Source organism: Bombyx mandarina, chromosome 10 (genome assembly GCF_030267445.1).
Source record: "Bombyx mandarina strain Sakado chromosome 10, ASM3026744v2".
NCBI classification, from domain to species: Eukaryota; Metazoa; Arthropoda; class Insecta; order Lepidoptera; family Bombycidae; genus Bombyx; species Bombyx mandarina.
This window is the reverse complement of record NC_143217.1, coordinates 10,179,229-10,200,376: the sequence shown is the minus strand read 5'-3', so window position 1 is coordinate 10,200,376 and position 21,148 is coordinate 10,179,229. Positions and strand designations below refer to the sequence as shown.

The 21,148-nt window shown below is 36.4% G+C and overlaps 1 protein-coding gene across 2 annotated transcripts; it reads right to left on the bottom strand.

Annotated features, from left to right (window-relative positions):
* Window positions 1-184: 184 nt before the first annotated feature.
* Window positions 185-16,047, bottom strand: LOC114240771 (troponin C, isoallergen Bla g 6.0301). 2 transcript variants are annotated; one of them, XM_028171446.2, is made up of 6 exons: window positions 15,894-16,047; window positions 13,574-13,604; window positions 2,735-2,878; window positions 2,328-2,447; window positions 1,110-1,241; window positions 185-461 (listed from the first exon to the last, which is right to left on the bottom strand). In XM_028171446.2, the coding sequence occupies exons 1-6, from the start codon at window positions 15,915-15,917 to the stop codon at window positions 433-435; spliced, it is 480 nt and encodes a 159-aa protein (XP_028027247.1). In that variant the 5' UTR covers window positions 15,918-16,047; the 3' UTR covers window positions 185-432. The 2 variants fall into 2 exon arrangements, with proteins under 2 accessions (XP_028027247.1, XP_028027248.1); XM_028171447.2 differs by lacking the exons at window positions 13,574-13,604; window positions 15,894-16,047 and adding an exon at window positions 2,952-3,105.
* Between the last annotated feature and the right edge of the window lie 5,101 nt (window positions 16,048-21,148).

Below are 21,148 nucleotides of genomic sequence, written 5' to 3'. Positions count from 1 at the left end.
CAATTTGGCGTCCGCTTTAAAAACAGAGAAGTCATTATATTTATCTCGGACAGAAATCTTAAGAAACGAAAATTATATCTCGACACGAATATTATTTTGAGAATTACGTTATACTTACGACGCCGTCTCAATTCTAAATCTGTTCGCTTTCTAACCGATTACAACTGAATCAATGCAAAACATAGACAGTAGAATAAAAGATTTATTAATCAGTAGATAATATAAAATATAACTCAACCACACCCATCAATTAAGAACAATTAATTACAGTTTGTACAATACATACATAATACTTGAAAAATTAGCCGATAGATATTGTTTTGTAGCTGCAAACTGATGTCCAATGCTCCCAGATTAGAAGGGTTGAATTAGCCAACGCGTAGAGATAACTTAACTTAGATCATAATAAATAAATAGAAATGAAATAGATGTTTATTCCCCTGTCATCATCTCCATGAACTCTGAAACAAACAGTGAACGAAAATTAAAAGACAGTCAAATGTTTAATTACGATAAGAGTTATCCATATTTAAAAATGGCGACGCCTATAGGGATATTAAAAGTAATAATTAGACTCTCAAGACTATTTTGGACACGGCAGTGTTAATCATAATGTTCTGTATTCACAGAAGACAATGTAACACTAACGAAACAACCTTTAGCACTTAAGAAGCAAACTTGCAGAAATCTTGTTGAATTTAAAAAAATACTGGATATTCTATTCGAGAGGTTGTACGCATGATCCCCACTACGACTGCATTATTTGATAAAGTGAGCTACAAAATCGCGCTAAAGCATTCACTATCAAAAACTAGCCAGTTACATTCGTTTTATTGTAGTTTCACGAAACAAAACACTACTCAATAATCAATCAGTACTAAAACTATATGTATTTATGCATAAGAGATTATTATTGCTATCTATTTACATTGAGGCGATATATTTTCAGTTTTCTAGTACACTGTATTTAAGATGTAAAATAAATCGCACGCGACGATCCATAAACTTAAAGGAGTTCGGATCGCCGATGAACCGTTTCGACAGATTTATGGTTCGCGTGTCTGCATTAGTCGCGACGTTTTATTCAGTATATACTTCGGTGTTCTTACCGTCGAAGTCGACGGTGCCGCTTCCGTCAGTGTCGATCTCTTGGATGAGGCCATCGAGTTCATCGTCAGTCAGCTGCTCGTCCAATTCCCGGAGGATCTCGCGCAGGCTCGACGTGGGAATGTAACCGTTGCCTGGAATGTTATTTGTTATGACGAAACACGAATCTCATTTCAGGTTTCACCGAATACAAATCGAACTTGATTATTGTGGTCTGGACTTCTTATCAATGATGACAGCCCACTGAGTTTCTCGCGGGATCTTCTCAGTGGGTCGCGTTTCCACTACTCTTGCTAGGGCCATTGTTAGCCCCGTGAGGTCACCTACTCGCTCGGTTACGCTGACATAGCCTCCCAAAGCTATCAGCTTAGGTAGGAAAAAAATGCTAATAATTTTTTGATTGCTGTTAGTTGAGTACTCAGCTCTTGAGTTGAGTGGCTATCAGAGACACACAGCTGGTTTTTTATTTATTATATCGTCCTGATCCGAATGCGTTACTAAAAGCATAGATAGGCCGGATAGTGGTGCCTCTTCGTACGGACTCGCATTTAGTTACACCGCCGGTAAGTATAATACATATTCAGAATTGTGTGCAGGCCTCATTAAGCTACGATATTATGTATATTGATAGAGGTTCGTGAATACGAGCTAGGTATTTTTCGTATTGAGTTACGAAAAATGTTACTTGTCCTATGATACTGTGCTACGCTAAGCTATGTCATTCATATCACGAATACACCGAGCGATGCTTTCAGGATTTATTATTATCTATACCTACTAATATTATAAAGAGGAAAGATTTGTTTGTTTGTTTGTTTCGAATAGGCTCCGCAACTACTGGACCGATTTGAAAAATTCTTTTTCCATTAGAAGCCGACATTGTCCCTGATGAACATAGGCTACTTTTTTTTATTTTTTTTATTTTATTTTTTTGGTTTCATGTGTGTTTTAATGTTTCCGAAGCGAAGCGAGGGCGGGTCGCTAGTAAGAAATACAATTCTTCGAGTGGATTTGAACAAAGAAAATATGTTCAATTCACTTCTATTAAAGCTAATACAAAATACAATACCGTGCAATTTAAATAAGACTAGACCCGGGTCAAACGAACACGGGTTCAAAAGTACAATCGATAATTTTGAACAGTTTTGCAAACAGTACGTGTCCCTATATTATGTTTCTTCGAGCATTATTTCATTCGATGTGATAAAATAGGTACTTGCCTTCCTTGTCGTACAATCTGAACGCTTCCCTGAGTTCTTTCTGCATGGCCTCAGCGTCCTCTTCAACGATGAACTTAGCGGCCAGAGTTACGAACTCGGGGAATTCCAGACGACCAGATTCTGAAAATAAATAAGTGGAGAGATTTTAGTATGCGAAAATCAGTTAGTATAAAATGAAGTTTCCTTTCCTGCGGTATACATATTTGTAAGGACCTATTAACTACCTTAATATCAATCTCTGTGGCTGCCTAAATCTGGATGTGAACTGAGTGGTTTTAAAATAAATACTTAAGATAATAAATTTATGACATATTCAGGAAATGAGTCTATTTCTCACAGATGTGCTAGTGAATTAACTGATTGAAATAAGTTTTTTGCAGTAAATTTGATGTGCAGAACAGACTTACTGTCGGCGTCGACCTCCTCAATGAGTTCCTCGAGGATTTTCTTGTTGAATGGCTGCCCCATCATTCTCAGGATATCAGCCACGAAGTCACAGGGGATACTACCCGAGCGGTTGTGGTCGAAGCCGTCGAAGGCTTTGCGGAGGACTGAAACAAACCCTCCAATTAGTACACGCAATTTGCTTACGTAATACATTAACTAATTACCCGAGAACAATACCTTCGATATTTAACGTAGTCATTGTTTGAACTGTTACTAGGACCTAATATGTGTAAGTGGATTTAGTTAACTTTGCCAAAACCGATGTCTGAAGTGAAAGTAGAGTGTTGCACTGGCTATAAAATGAGTTAAACTGATCGTTCGGCGGGTTGCAAGTTGTATTAGGAGAATAGTTCAATGCACTGAGGTGTAGTTGGTGCAAATATTGAGCAACGCAGCTATTTTGGTACACCGATGTGTAGTGAGAAGCATCCAGCGTATGCATGCATGTGCACAGTGCATTATCTATATGTATTTTTTTATGAAGAAACTACTAGAACTTTTGATGAAATCTTCAAATATCAAATGTTCAAATAAATCAATAGTAAGAATTTATTTAAAATTTCATAATTCAGAAACGCAACGGAAACTATTTATCCATGTATTTATTCTTACGATACATATTTAATGGTTTTTAACTAATACCATATTTCACTATCTGGATAAGCGTAAACGACCGTACTCCTGGCCTGACTCATGTTGAGAGGCTATCCGATAATAGTAATAGTACTAGTGTCTTTAGATGTCTTGAAACTACAACCGGAATTCTGCTACCCGTAAGACAGTATGAAAATAAACCATTGCTTTGAGTAAAATAATAAAATCTTTTGAAGGTGCACTTAATTCGTGTTTCGAAATTGTAAAAATTTGAAATGTGTGAACGGAAGCGCGTCTATTCTTTCGTCGTTGCAATTAGAACAGTATTTTATAAGTTTTATTACCTGTGGCGGTACGTCATAAATTTTCATTCGTTGGAAAGCGTTAGTTTTACCGGAATAATTTTCCTCAATTATTCGAGATTAAAGCGAGTCACTGACGCACGTACGTCTATTAACAGCCTCAATTAAAATCAAGGTGAAGCTCTCCGCTAATAGGGGTTCGTAATTATTTTGAGGACGATTTTCACATCAAATGTTCATGTTTATTAAGTAGAAAGTAAACTAATTATATTTGTGCATCAAACTAAAAAATTAGGCTAATTTGTTAATATACATTTTGTTGAAACGAAGATTCTTGTTATATAATTTTTTTGAAAATTACCTTTTTAGATAATTTATCAAATAATTCTAGGGTTACTTTTTCCCGGTAATAAAAAAAGCAAAGTTCCGATGGCAATTTATTTAGTAAAAAAAGTTATTATTTTTAATTAATTCCAATGCTCTTTTAGCAGCATGTCACATCGGATAAAAACATAACAAAAACACCACGACACTCTTCTGTTTAACGTGTACCTGTGTAACGAATTACATAGCCACAATATAGCTATGTATATATCATGAATATTACACTGGTGGTAGGACCTCTTCTGAGTCCGCACGGGTAGGTACCACCACCTCGCCTATTTCTGCCGTGAAGTAGTAATGCGTTTCGGTTTGAAGGGTGGAGCAGCCGTTGTAACTATACTGAGACCTTAGGACTTATATCTCAAGGGGGGTGGCGCATTTACGTTGTAGATGTCTATGGGCTCCAGTAACCACTTAACACCAGGTGGGCTGTAAGCTCGTCCACCCATATAAGCAATACAAAAAAATAAAAAACTTACACGATCGAATTAAGAGTGATCAGTTGAGATCAAGAGGGGTTTGTATTTTAACTACAAATGATTAGCAATATGAACACGGACAGACCGAATGATGAGAGAAAACCAGGAAATTTTTTAATAAAATTATGACAGGCTAGTACCCTGGGAACAGTCCGTGGTGAAATGATTTATTTGCCCAGAGCATATTTTGTATTGAATGATGCGACTGTGCTGGGACCCAAAACCTCTGACGAGTAATTGTAAATAAAATGTTTAATTTTGAAACATGCTTTTTGCCTCAAGGTACTCGTCCCGGCTGTACTTGTACAATATGTATATCATAAGTTAGGCGCGCCCTTAATGTTTAAGTTTTTCTGTCAATAAACTGTCATCCCTTCTGCTTTGAAAAGATGAGACGACCCTTGTTGAATATCAAGGTAGATGACGTATCTATGTTGTGATCTATAGTTTCCGGATCCTAGATATATAGAAAAATAGAAAGGTGCAACAGATCGACTCAAAAGACAAGTTAGGTCACAGGGCATTTAGTTACCAAATATTTAAGAAGAAAAAAAGTACGTAAAAATCAGGTCACAGTTTTAAAAGGTACTGTTATTGTCATAGCAGCGGCTTAAATCGTCTCGTGCTGTGTGCATTTTAAAATAATAAATTCTATATTTATTCATTAAATCGGCAGATAAATTAGTTCGTGATAACGAGCGTGGCCGTTACAACATTCAACAGCTGTTCCATGAAGATTTGGCAAGAAAATGGTTTTAAAACATGAATTTTTTATTTTTGCCGGAACGCAGAGCTGTTAATTTTAATCGTTAAGACTTCTTGGCAGATGTCTCAAAGTTCCACGGGCTTTATTACATATTTTTTTTCATCTAAAATTTATAATAATGTTTATTAATTAGTCTCAAGAACAGGATTTTGTTTTTGAAACAACGGGAAAGCAAAAGCGATTTAATGTCGTCGTTTATCTAACAATAAGCGGCCAGTGATAATTATTGATACTAAACGCATTAATGAACGCTAAATTGTATTAAAACATTTTATTTTCCGTTATCGAGCAAGATCAAAGACGTGGGAAGTATAAATTATTTTAAAACATGATTCATACTACAGCAGGAGACAAAGTATTGCGTTGAATATTTGAAATACTAGCAGGATAAATTAGTCAATAAAAACTAAGTTCTGCTAGCAAACAAGAAAAGTTAATTTGTCCGTGTTTATTTATAGAAAAGGTTCCCGGTGTATATTTATTTATAGTTCATAAGCGATTTACATTGGATCGGGTGATAAAAATCGAACTTACAAAAATGATAATTTTCATTTAAATAGGTACCTCCACTTTATCTATTTCTGCAGGGTTCCGGTGTGTAGAGTGAAGCAGCGGTTTTACGAACTGAGACTTATATAGAAGTCATTTCTCAAATTAGATGGTGACATTTACGTTGTTGATGTCTATGGGCTTCGGTAACCATTTGAGAACCGGTGGACCGTGGGCTCGTGTACTATAGTCTAAACAATAGAAAGAAAAAACTCTTCGTACCGCAATAAAACATTTACGTGTGCTGTTAGATACAGATACTAATTAGTAAGTCATCTTATCAACAATATATTACAACAATAAACTTATATTATCAACAATAGTTACTATTGTTACTATTGTTGATCGAAGTTAGTAAGCGACTACTTCATTGTTGATCAGCTATTCCTTTAAATCAAACATACAAAATTAAACAGTACCTAATTGTCAGAAAGTCGAAATTTGAATAACGATATATTTTGGTACAACATTAAAACAATAATTCGAAACAAACATTAAACGTGACGTTTTCAAGTTCGACTGCAGAATGTAAATGTTCCAGAAATTTCCGTAACTCATGCAATGCTGGAAACAATAATCGTTATTTATGCATATTTGTGAGTTTGGCCTCATTTATAATATAATATACGTTACGCACGAGTTCTAGCTATTTGGCAAATAGCTAAATTATAAACATTGTCCTGTGTATTTTACATTTTATTGTGAGTTTACGAATCTAATATAAGTTTGAGTGGGCGATTGACAAATTATTAAGTTTCAAAAATATTCAATATCATTAACATTTGTGAGATTTCTTGTTTGTAGTTTGAAACTTGAGTTTTTATTTGAGGCAATCGAACTCAGCAACGCTATGTTGAACTATGAAATAATTTAAAAAGCGCTGAATTTAATCATTACTTTGATCTAATCTTAATATTGGATAACCATTTTTATAAGGTTTAATAGTTAGGAGTGTCTATAATATTGTTGTTTAGATAACTCAATACGATATAATTAATATATTATGTATAGGTAAAAAGGCGTTTTAGTACAGTTTGGGAACAATCGTTATTCTTATGTGTATAGGACATTTCTTATGTGTAACCGCTTAACACCTATAGCAACCAAAAAAACATAGTACCAGTTGGTTTCTTTTCAGGAACGTCGATATCCATCATTGTTATTGATTCTCAGAAACTCGGTAAAACAATGACGATAGCGCGTTTTATCTGATTTCCATGGTAAATTGGCGGTCGTCCAGGCATGTTGCCACGCCGCCGCCGCGCTTGCCGCATGGCCGCGAATTCGCCCGCCCAAACGAAAATCATTTTATAATGGTCCCACTATATTTATCAGACGCTGTGGAATTGCAGATTGGCACCAAAAAAAATATTCTGCAATGTTAAATCGCAAATTCAACAAACAAGTTCGACATGAATTGAGAACCTTCTTTGTCTTTTTGATTTGAACTCGATATAGAATAGTAAATTACAAAAAAATCAATGTTTGCTTTGAACAAAATGAATTACTTTTCAATTCAATGAGAAATCAGTATTTTGAGTACATAAAAGTTATTCAATGACCAATAATTTGTAGCACTGTATGTTTTGTTGTAATAGGTTTTTTTTCAAAGAACAAGCATTAAAGAAGCTTTTATATTGTTTACGCTTTCATTCAATTAAAAAAAATCCAAGATAATTGTAAATATTTTGGCAAGCTTGCAAAATGAAACAGTAGTAGCTCAATCATCTTATAATCAGGTAAAGAACATTCCTAACACAATATCTTGATACATAGTTGAGTTGGTGAAGAATTAATAGATATTTACGGAAATAAACATTTTGCATGACGTGATGCCCTGAGCTACTTCGGTCATAAAAGGGAAAGTTGGAAAATAGAAATCTATTTTCCAACTTTCCATTCAAATTATGTCACGATGGAACTGGCCGATACGCTTTAGTTTCAATATATCTATTACTATTTACTCAGATGTTACTGAAAAACGGAGTAATAAAAATGTAGTTTGGCATCAACAGGACATGAGTAACTGAAAATTGAAATATGTTTTTCTATAATTGTGATCCTGTTCAGGATGTGATGTCTAAATCAAATAATGGTAGTGTGATCGGCCTTTGATACCTGTACAAAATGTCAAGATAATCGGAGGAAAAAAAAGAGTTAGTGGTGAGTCCGCACCACCCTGCCTAGTTCTGGCGTGGCGCAGTAATGCGTTTCGGTTTGAAGGGTGGGGCAGCCGTTGTAACTATACTGAGACCTTAGAACTGATATCTTGTGGGTGGCGGCATTTACGTTGTAGATGTCTATAGGCTCCATTAACCAATTAACACCAGATGTGCTGTGAGTTCGTCCAACCCTATAAGCAATAAAAAAACGGTATTGCGTTGTATACTTAGACGTCAAATTAAAATAAATTAAAGAATAACGAATTTATTTCAACCGTTTACCAGCCCATTAACTAGAAGATACTGTCATGTAAGTTGATTAAAAAAAAAATTATGAGATCCCATCCACGTCCAGTGACTGTTATTACTACTGCAGCTAATTATTCCCCTAATATCTTCCTCTTTTAGTATCGGTGGCAAGGCATCTTGTTAGCTTGTACAGTCTAGTAGGTAACACTAATACTTTACCTAATTCAATATTAGGTTTAAACATGGGGGATTCCAACTTCGAACAAACACATTCATGTGATGAATAAGTTTCTTCGCTTACTGTCCCCGTACTTAATATACCTATGTGTATATTTCAGCGTAAATAAATATGTAAATCGGTTTCTGGTTGACACAGTACAGAGAACCCTAGCTTAGTCCAAAACGAAACTATATAATTTGTCCCCAATTATTTATTTATTCACGTTGTTATATATGTGGGCACCGGTCACAAAAGTGCTGGTGCTAATAAATAAATAACTATGATTTATTAACGTACACGTATAGGTGCAAAGGCTCTTTAGTACTCAATTAACACTTACAGTCTCGCAACATACGCTAACATTGTTCTATTTCGTGCGTTCCAACTACCATTTCGTTATAAATAGATGAAAAAAACACGTTAGACTCTTGACTGACTTCGGGTAAACATTTGATTTAAATGTATTGGATCGAGGTCGAACGATAGATGGGAAAATATTATTTACATTTCTGTTTATAAGTACGTAGTTAGATTCATTTTTCAGTATCTTTTTGATCTTGATGGATAAAAAAAGTTTTTTATGTATGATTCATGATTCAATGTTTAGTCACACTTAGTATGTTTATATGCAGTATCTTTGTATATAATCTATTTAGGCATGAAATATAGTATTTTTTCTATTTAATAATTTGTGGATTTTGATGATATGATCTTAACGAGTAGGTATTTGTGGTAGGGGTATTTTTAGCAAGTACGGCTTGGTAGCACGCTTCTTCTACCGATTTTTGCCGCGAAGAAAATATATGGTATGGTTGGAAAAAAAATAGACTATATTTTAGTTCGAGTGACATTTTTCTCTTATTAAATATCAAAGTAAATAGCCGTACAGTTCCAGATTGAGCCAGTCCTGAGAACACCTGGCCAAACTGAACCATCTGGCCTTTTTCCATCCTAATATTATTTTTAATAGCAATTTTTCAAATTTTCAGACAACAAAGCACTCTCTCTCAGCAACATTTTATACCCTCTTGTCATTCAGCAATACGTCTTGTCAACCATGGTCTTCCTCTAGGTCTAAGACCTGGGAAGTCGAGCTGCAGTGGCAAATTTTCGACGTAATAATACTAATAATAATAATAACAACAAACCTAAATTTCTTATTCATAATTCATAATATAAAATGAACGTTTGCTTATGAAATATTGTACCTACAAATGCAGTTATCGGTGTTTTAAGAACATTTTTATGATAAAACCATATTTTTTCCTACCTAAGCTGATAGCCTTAGAGGGCTATGCCTCCGTCACCGAGTGGGTAGGTGCGCTCACGGGGCTCTAACCGCAGGACGTTGCTAGCAAGAGCAGTGCTTCGCAGAATCTACCACGCTGGATCGGCACCGCGACCCACTGAGAAGATCCGGCGAGAAACTCAGTGGGCAAGAACCATCAATGCACTACTATGAGAATAGATTTGACAAACAGACGCTTTGCAATTAGCAACGGTCCGACGGTGGAGCGGGGTCGAGATTCACTGGTCTGGTATGCATCAGACCAGTGAATCGAACAGAAACGACTGTTTGTTTCTGTATCGTCTGTACGCACGCGTGCCTTTTATCCGATTGAGTTAAAAACATCGTACCGTTATTATTGGAACTTCCGGAAATATTTATTCCATAGCACCCTCAAAGTAGGCTGAACGCGAGTAGTCTTAATTATTTATATTATAATTGATTAATTAATTAAAAAGGCGAACACCAAATATTGATGGTAGATAGATCCGGTATGCTTATTCACTTTAATGAACTTCAAGACTTGGAATTTGTTGACCAGTTCGTTTAACCTGGCTCTCTTCTTAGTAACAAGGGTGGCAGCGGAAGGAACATGGCCAGAAAAGTCCAAATGTCCAAAGGAGCAATGAATAAACTCACTAGGGTATGGAAAGACAATATATCTTGCAAAACCAAAGTGAAGCTGGTACGTACCTAGTACCGTACTACGACTTCTCAAATTTGCTTTACGGCACCGAAACCTGGACGATAAGACGGAGTAAGAGGGCTGACATCGTCGCTTTGGAAATGTGGTGTTGGAGGTGGATGTTGCGAATTTCTTGGACTGCACGTCGGACCAACTTATCCATTCTGCAGGAGCTCGTAGGAAGGAAGGAACGTGTATTACCACAAGGCTGTCCGCTATCTGCTTCCAGCGTACTCTCATGTATGTATGTATTTCGGTCACAACACTCGTAAAGATTGTGATAGCCTAGAGAATCTAATGGTAGTTGGTTGGCTTGACGAGTGAAGATCACGCGGACGCTCACCTACCCATTGATCTGATCTGGTAAGGAAGCTTACCGGTATGCCACTAACGGAGGCAATAAAGACCGCCGAGGACAGCAAGCATAGTGCATCGAGCGATCAACACTTTAAGCTAGACACGACCTTCAGCAATGAAAATACCGTCTAAGGAGAGGATAGGTGTAATTCGAACGGAATTGAAACTGGAATTGACGATTAACAGCAGGTAAGCTGAGATTTTGTTTGGTTATCAATGTTAATTTATGTATTTGGTTTTTTGCCATTGTTTTATGCGAAAGTGATGTTATGTGAAACCGAATTTGTATGTTTGTCTGTTACGCTTTCATAACATAACTAAGTACTATATCGATAATCCCGGTCACCGTCCTCGTCGCACCCGTCGCTTGCGACGAAGGGCTCGACGAGCGAATTAACCCATAGACACAACCCACTGAGTTTCTCACCGGATCTTCTCAGTGGGTCGCGTTTCCGATCCGGTGGTAGATTCTGCGAAGCACAGCTCTTGCTAGGGTCAGTGCTAGCAACACTCCAGTTTGAGCCGCGTGAGCTCATCTACACACGTTAGGGCGAAGCTGAAATAGCCTCTCAAGGCTATCAGCATAGGTAGGAAAAAAATTATCGATAATGATCATTTAATTCTGCACAATGGCTTTTGCGTACCGCTGGCATTATTGACGTATATGAGCGACGGCGACCACTCACCATCAGATAGGCCGTATGCTCGTCTATCGACATTGGCAATTAAAAAAAAACTTTGTCAGATTTACGAAAAAGCAGCGGGGTAATTCGGAACACCAGCGGCACCGCCTAGGGCGGCCCTAGCAGCTGTCGTAACATCGTAATGGTCGACGTAGAATAGATTCCGATGCCCGAAACCGAAAGAAAGGCCATAGAAAAAAAAATGTATCCAGAAAGATACATAATAATGTATTTTTTACATAATCGCGAGAATAGCCGCGAACGAAAGCTAATAATTAAATAAATGAGATCGCATTTAAAACCGCACCTTTATCGGCGAACATCAATACTTTGAAGTCGGAACAAAAAAATACAGAGTGATTTAAATAATCGAGTCATTTTTTATTTTAAACACATTTTAAGTCTATTACCAAAATAAGCAAACAACGATAATTCTAGTCGCGAGTGAATTTATCTTCATCAGAACTGTCATGGCGCCGTCCACAGAGGTAAGACTTTTATTTATTTATTTAAATTGCTTAGAATTGCTGATTATGACACCCGACGATACACTTTTGTCTACGTTTTACGTTTAACTTAATGTTTTATATTATGCCATCCTTGTTGTTCAGTTTGTGTTTACTAGAGGTCCCGCAGCAGTCGAAATTCGACTATAATTAATTGGAATTGTAAATTTGTACACTACATATTGTGATTGTACTTTATACTTCTATAATCACAAATTTCGCTAAGACTGTAAAAAATATTAACAAAGACAAACATTAATTAATCTCAATTTGACAACAGACGTCAAGAAGAAAAGTTTGACAATAAATAGTATGCATGCGTGTGTGCGTCAAATACATGGTATGTAGTGTGTGTAATGTTTTCTTTATTGATTTAACGTATCATTTATGCATTATTTAAAAAAAAAATAGCATTGTACACTTCTTCTCTATATTCTCTATAAGTGTGGAAAATTTCATACTCCTCCGTCCGCGCAATTTTCGTAAAAAGGGATACAAAGTTTTTGTTTCACGTATTAATATATAGATTAAATGTACTTTACAAATTTAATCGAATAAAAAAACGAACATTAAGTTGATATAATTGATATATGTACTCGTTATACATTAATTTCATTATAATTTTTAAATATTAGTGTCTAAACGAATAATCGCATTTTGAGTTGCACTATCTACTATCCATTTGGATAGACGATCATATCACATACGTGATGATAAGTGCTTACCAGAGTCTATTAACGCAACGGTAATACCGTCACTCATCTAGTAACATGAAGTGAGAGTCTGGAATATTTTGTGTAACAGCTGCTTCCTCTGGGAAGGTCTACCTCAGAAAACGGTAGGATGTTGTTACCTACCCGGGTCCAAGATGCCCTTCCGTCTGTATATCGAAAGAAACTTACATGGTGGTGGTAGGGCCTCTTGTGAATCCGCACGGGTACCACCGCCCTGCCTATTTTTGCCGTGAAGCAGTAATGCGTTTCGGTTTGAAGGGTGGGGCAGCCGTTGTAACCCATACTGAGACCTTAGAACTTATATCTCAAGGTTGGTGACGCAATTACGATGTAGATGTCTATGAGCTCCAGTAACCACTTAACACCGCCTTGGGCTGTGAGCTCGTCCACCCATCTAATCAATAAAAAAAACAACTATTACTGCTATTAAATTGTCGACTTAATTTAAATAAATATACTATATAGAAGCGTTTATAGTTATTCTGAAGTTATTTCAGTGATTTTAAACTCCATGGCATGTTTTAGTATTTATCTGTAGTAGAAAAGTCATGCGATGCTGAATGATGAATGGTGAAATGACCACACCCTCAGTCCGCCCTATTCTTGGAAGCCTAATTAAACCCACGCGCTAAAACTTAAAGAATTAATTTATTACGCTTTGGCTGCTTGTTTTACGAAGCAAGCTTCATTGTGTTGGCATAACGCCAAATCTGATCTTGCTTTTTCCCCTCGTTTATATAAACATCAGTGAATATTCTTTTCGTGATTTGTTTCAAAATATTATAATGTAACGTTATTTGATTATTTTTATATGTTTGGTCGATTCATATTAAATACTCACCGGCGATCTGTTCTGGGGGCAGCTCATCGGCCTGTTAACAAAAAAATTATGCTATTAATATTCCGTCCTTAGCTTAATATGTAAGAACATAAATATTAGATTAAATATTAAAGTTCAATCAAATGTAGTTAAAGTTTAAATATTCTTTAAGGTTTTTTTTACTGGTGGTAGGACCTCTTAAGTCCGCACGGGTAGGTACCTCCGCCCTGCTTATTTCTGCCGTGAAGCAGTAATGCGTTTCGATTTGAAGGGTGGGGCAGCCGTTGTGACTATACTGAGACCTTAGAACTTATATCTCAAGGTGGGTGGCGCATTTACGTTGTAGAAGTCTATGGGCTCCAGTAACCATTTAACACCAGATGGGATGTGAGCTCGTCCATCCATCTAAGCAATAAATAAAAAAGGTACTTTTATTAAAACATAAAATTAATAAATTCGTTCAGTATTTAGGTAAGAGATTTAATTATTTATATCAAGATAGGCAACACGTACAGACTAACTCCAAATTCACGTGGTGTCAAGCGGTACTTGCTATATTATTATTGTTGCTGCTTACACTGAAGCTTCAAGTCAATTTTGAATTGCATTGGAATAACGACCGTCAGTCATACTGTATGAATGATTCGAGACAGAAATAGGCTGAACGGTGATATTGATACTCATACATTCCCTCCGAAATCATTTATAAGTTTTGTGAGTTTTATTATTTGTTACCCGCTATCAAACTTAATGGGTTGGGGCAAACCAGGGTGCTTTAATGAACTGTCAATATTGTCTCTTGCTCGTTTACAGATTTAGAACGTTTTGGTACTGACAGTCTAAAGTAGCGCCAGAGAAAGATTTTTCGTAAGTGAAATACACAGTCCAATGTGTTATTGGTACTGTTGATAAAACTATAGGGCCTTTATATTATTTAACTAAATTTTCCACGAAACATTCTCCTGTCCATCAACCTAGCCAACGTTAACCAACATTCTCCTCCAACCAATTTGTTAAACCTTTATTTCAAAGCTAAAATTTACGCTCATCCTTAATTCGAAGATAAAACACGGCACGCAATACAAAAAAAGAACTTTGATGTTCTGTATTAAATCTAAGTATTACCGAGCACTAAGCCATCGGAGTGTGCTACCGGAGCATAATAAATTTGTTTTATGTGCAATTGAAACAAAAATAGACTCATTGGTCTTGCACACTCTATCTGCCACATATTTCCGTGGCCAGAAACGTACGTCATTCGTCCTTTTAAATTATATAGCTTTTACTTTTTACGATATTATAAAACTGAATTTTAATATAGCAGCACGTATGTAATTTTTTTATATGAGAAATCGATATTTTTGGATAAAGATGCGAAACGTTGACGTGGTCTAGCTTTAAAACTTGATACATTTGACATGGTTACGGACTCGTTTTAAGTTATTCCTAAAAAATATTTAATTTACAGCAGGTTTCACAGTATCGGTTTTTTCTTGTTTATCTGTAAAACAAATATGTTTTTTTATTTTTTTTATTGCTTAGATGTGTGGACGAGCTCACAGCCCACCTGGATGTTCTAATCTTATGAACTTTGTGATGATGAAACCTAACGATATTTGAGTTTTATTTAACTGAAATAGATTTTGTAATAACTGCACAATTTTCTAACCATTACTAGAAAGTTTGCGACTATAAAATATGTTTTTGGACGCAAACGACTTTGAACGATGAAGCCTAAGTCTAAGGCCAAATTTTAAGATTGGGGCAGAACGCGATTTATTCTTTGCTTTTTTAAAAATAAAGGTATCGGATATAAGAGGTCTATTGTACATTAAAAAAGTTAAATACACTATGTTTATGTACTGGCTTTGGTAAAATTTAAATAATTTAAGTATTTTTTTCAATACGTAAAACAATTAATATTTTTCAATTAAAAATTCCCAAAAAAGGTATAAGTTGAGGTAGATTATTTTTATTAAATTATGAAATTAAAACAAAACGAAATAGATATTAGATTAAAAGTGATCAATGATGAAAATAAACATTGAAACTTAGTTTATTTATCTACAATGTAAAAAAAACCTAAGATCTTTAAAATTTCACACCGTCTTGACAGCTATATTAGTTGTTAAAATAAATTTGTTAACTGCTTCTTTCACAGCTGCTGTCGGTCAGTTGTCAACTGTCACAAATTCAACTGAACCGAATTACAAGCAAAACGACATATCTTGTTAATGTCCCTTGTTCATAACACACGCCTCATACTTTATTCTTCTTTTCAGCATATTTTTAATTTCTTACAATTGTATGTTAATTTAATATTGCTATTGGAGACACCTACCCAGTCTTCGGTGTCCAGAACCATGGTTGATGTCACTAGTTAACACTGTGAGACGCACAACACGACTGGCCACAATTCCGAATGTTTCCAGCGTTCAGGGTTATTTTCTGCTGCCTCACGATATTCGGGGCTTTCGAATACTTTCCGTGGTATAAAGAAGGAGGGGAGCGCGGGCGGCGGGGTCCGCCGGCCCCAAGTCCTCCCCGGTTTCCTGTGCCACCGCCGACCAATCGCGTGAGCCTCAAACGGCAGGATGCTGAAGTATTTTTAGTAGAAACGTGGTTATGAAAAACGTAAACAAGCCATGCGTGCGCGTGAACGTCCGCCCGCCCGCTGTAATCTCGCCGCTCACCCAGTAAATGATCTTAGCGTTCGCTCTCACTAAATGTGAATAATTATAATTTTAAAGCCGTTTGTCGTGTGTAGGACGTTTACGATTATGATGTAAAGATATTTTTTTCATAATTTCTTTGATCAGTTTTATTTACTTTATATAAAGTTGCTGCTTGTAAAACTTTTTTTTTTTGTTTTAATGAGAAAATTTAAGATATTACGTTTCTTGTGTTTTTTAGGTCACAACCTCACAACTCAGTTATTTTTAATATATTGACGATATTAATAAGTTACTTAATATTCGCTATCACAAAATGCATTAATGACGCAGGTGAATGCCTAATAAATTTAAAAAAAATAAGAATTAAAATATTTAAAACGAATACTGTGGTTGTGAAGACGACAGTAATTTATGCTAATTAAAAGCTTATGATTTAAGAGTTCGAACACTCTGCATATTATACATCAACATGTTCAGCGATGCTTGTTGTATGTACTAAGATGAATAGTCTTCGAGAATTGGCACAGTACGAGTCGCATGTCCTACAGGTCCTAGTTCACTGACCTCGTTGTGGCTTTGATAGTAAACACCTTCGATAATACAATTACTAAAGCAAGGATTAAAGGAAAATTGCCCGTACTTGATAAGACATGTTTAAATTAGTCAGGGTATTACTGAGAAATACATTTAACAAATCAGGATTTCAAGTCGAGTGAGATTTTGTGGAAATTGGCGATTAAAAATTAATAAAGTCTGGATCTCACACAGAAACTATTGGATTGACAATTACGTTTTTCAACGCCCTCATATAAATACGCTGTAAGATCATTACGCACGACGCGACGTGATCTGATAAAATCACTTTCGGAAATTAGATATAATACGGTTTAATTTATTATCATTAAATTTGACTGGTGTTATTCCATCTATAATGTAGTCATAATGGGTGGCTGCCAATACGAATGTGCCGGTCATAAATCAATCGCATTTTTTATGAGCACTGGAAAACTCGAAACAGTCTATTTTGAGAAACGGTTATGAACTCCACAGTTCATAAAACAACTCGAATTCAGGACGCATCTAAAACGGACACCGCTTTAATTTCGACATCGTTATTAGTCGAATAAATTATATTTGAATAATCAAATGGACACTCCAAGTGTTATCTGAACAGGTGCCCAAAGATATTTTAAGTTTAATATAACGTTATCTACAAAAATTCGAGTAAACGATTAAACGTTATATTTCTTTAAATATTAATGTTAAAAAGTTTACAGTGTGTACCGACATCCCACGCTATTCTGATTTGTTTATAGCGTGCACGGTTACGGAATGATACGCTTCAACATGAAATAATGCTCCGACCGAACCTTAGCCCAGTTCGTGTTTATTGTGTATGTGATTCTGAGTTTTATCCCGTACAGCTGGTTGCCGTATAATCCGTGTATAAATAGCGTATAGACAACAAAGCGTCAACAAATTTTCACGTATCGGATACCGACCGCTGTCGAATAATGTCTGGCGGTCGTAAATGCTCGTTTAAATTATTAAAATCGTTCTATTTTTTTGCACGGGCCTCTTCATTGTACTAGCACATTAGAGAGGATTTATGAATACTGTGAAATCCAAGTCAGATAACGAGCAGTTGTACTTGTAGATTTATTAGAAAATCGTTTTGATTAGTTAGATATGGATTCCTTCGAAATGTTCGGATAGATGTTTTATTTGTAAAATTTATATTTAGTATTATAATCATTTGAAGATAAAACGTGTAGTGTTTTTAACTTACCAGCACACTGATGGAAAGTATTAGAGCTCATGGTTGTTTTTGTTGTAGCGATTCATCTCGACGACCATTTAATTAATATGTAGGTGGAATCCGCATATCTGAAAGACCAACTTAGTTAGGTGCTTAGACAGTGGGCAGTTGTCGAACACCTCTCGCAAGAAACTTTTAATAAAGTTGGGATGATTTTAATAATCTAGTTGGATACCTCTAATTTAACCTCTGACTTTCTACATTTCTTTTGCATCCTGAAGGTACCTATGTCATGAATAAGCGAATGAGGTAAGTGGTATCATCTTCTTTGCCGTCAGATATTCGACAGGACTAGTTTTGCACCAATTAATTGAACTGTTTAATTGCTGCAAACAGGTCAACGAGTCCACAGCCCAACTAAAAATTACCGGAGCCGAGGGATATTATAGCGTGGCGCCATTCGTCCGGGATGTCTACGCTGACGAAATATGGGACTCAGTATATCCAGACTGCTTGTCTAGCCATGAATGGTTTGACATGAGAGGGCCAAATACGAATGGCGTACGAAAACTTTAAAACAAAAAAAGAATCAGCCTGCATTGTTATTAATACAGCTTTTATTTCAGTACCTTCGAGATTTAAGCTCTTATCTTTTTTTTTCCTACCAAAGCTGATAGCCTTGAGAGGCTATTTCAGCGTAACTTTAGCTAGTAGGTGAGCTCACGGGGCTCAAACCGGAGTGATGCTAACACTGATCTTAGCAAGAGCAGTGCTTGCAGAATCTACCACTGGATCGGAAACGCGACCCACTGAGAAGATCCGGCGAGACGCTCAGTGGGCCATAAGCTCTTAGCTCTTGAAACTTTTTATAGTAGATGCATAAGTGTTAAGTAGTTTATTCGCAAAGCTACTCTTGAGTTGTTAGGTCTCAATTGGAGGCGCTCGGGTAGCTGTTAGCAAATCCCACCCTTCCTGGCTGAGCCCTTGCTCGCCCACCTACCCTGGTAAAACTAGAAAGGCCTACGGGCCACCAGCACTCTTAAACATAAAAAAGTGTGTTGTGTAATAAGGGCACAGATATTGTGGGGGGTAGGTACCGTCATTTACTTACATATTTCTGCCGCATCTAAACATAACCGTGACTGTGAACCCGTGTGTAATCTAACACAATAAAATGTGGACCTGGGATACACTTAGTCTGGCCATAAATATTGTTACAATTAAAAATAAACTAAATATTACATTTGAATTTGGAATCTATCATTTTTATATGATTGCTCATTGAGTTTTCTCATTTTGGCGCCAATACATTGTACAATATTTTGCGATATTAAAATGGAGTGGGGTGATAAAGAGAACCGAATCGCTGTGATTGCATTACACAAAATAGGTATGGAGCCAAATGCAATTTTTAAAACTCTCCATACGCTTGGTATTAGTAAAATATTTGTGTACCAGGCTATTAATAGGTGCAATGAGACCTCCTCTGTTTGTGACAGAAAAAGATCTGGCCGTCCACGTAGTGTTCGTACGAAAAAGGTGGTCAAAGCAGTAAGGGAAAGAATTCGAAGAAATCCTGTCCGAAAGCAAAAGATTTTATCTCGGGAGATGAAGATAGCACCTAGAATCATGTCGCGTATTTTAAAAGATGACTTAGGACTTGCAGCCTATAAGAGACGTACTGGTAATTTCTTAACTGATAATTTAAAACAGAATAGGGTGGTAAAATCGAAACAACTACTGAAGCGGTACGCAAAGGGAGGACATAGAAAAATTTTGTTTACGGATGAGAAATTTTTTACAATTGAGCAACATTTTAACAAACAAAATGACCGTATTTATGCTCAAAGCTCTAAGGAAGCTTCCCAATTAGTCGACAGAGTGCAACGTGGACACTATCCGACTTCAGTGATGGTTTGGTGGGGTATTAGCTATGAAGGAGTGGCTGAGCCATACTTTTGTGAAAAAGGTATCAAAACATCGGCACAAGTGTATCAAGATATAATTCTTGAGAAGGTAGTGAAGTCCCTTAACAACCCCATGTTCAATAATCAAGAATGGTCCTTCCAGGAAGACTCGGCGCCAGGTCATAAAGCTCGGTCTACGCAGTCTTGGTTGGAAACGAACGTTTCGGACTTCATCAGAGCTGAAGACTGGCCGTCGTCTAGTCCCGATCTTAATACGCTGGATTATGATTTATGGTCAATTTTAGAGAGTACGGCTTGCTCTAAGCGCCATGATAATTTGGAGTCCCTAAAACAATCCGTACAATTGGCAGTGAACATTTTTCCCATGAAAAGAGTGCGTGCTTCTATTGATAACTGGCCTCAACGTTTAAAGGACTGTATTGCAGCCAATGGAGACCACTTCGAATAAGCTTTTTATACTTTAAATTGTTTTATATTTATGTATTAAACTAACACACTGTAAAAGTAATAAATGTTATTTGCAATAGATTTTTTTTTCCTTTGTCTCAGTATTTATGGCAAGACTAGGCAGTTTCAATACTAAGCAGTACGTCTTATCTCTTAGGTCATGAATTTATCCGCTTTTTGCAGTGCCTAATATTTTCATTTCGTGATGCAGTGTTATTGACGGTCGGCGATGACGTAAATTTCTATGAAAATGTTATTTTTCCTGTATGCAGTAAGTTTATGGCCGCATGTGTTGATGTACGAGGAGGGATCAAAAAGTAATGAGAACAACATACTCGTTGGTAAGAAAACTAAAATAAAAATAGTGGCAGGCATAGCTCAGATACATCTTTGTAATATTAATTAAAAAAAAACTTCGATTCTCTTTTGTTTTTTTCTGAATGTAGTCATTTGTTTGCTTCGTGTCGGAGCGTGTTCTCGAAAACGGAGAAAAATGAAGAGCGAGCCGTTATTAAATATCTCTGTTTAAAAAAGTTAACGTCGCGAGAGATTCATTGCGATTTGGAGGCAATATTAGGAGAGTCTGCTCCACCGTATTCCACTGTCGCAGGGTAGGCCTTCTCAATTTCGAGTACGGAGAATGAGTACGGAAGTCGAACATCGTTGCAGCCGTCCATCGACGTCAGTCACCTAAGAAAATATTGCGAAAGTCGAGAACATTCTATTGAGCGATAGAAGAGTTACCATCCGATATTTAATTCAAGAAACGGGCATTTCGGAAGTATTC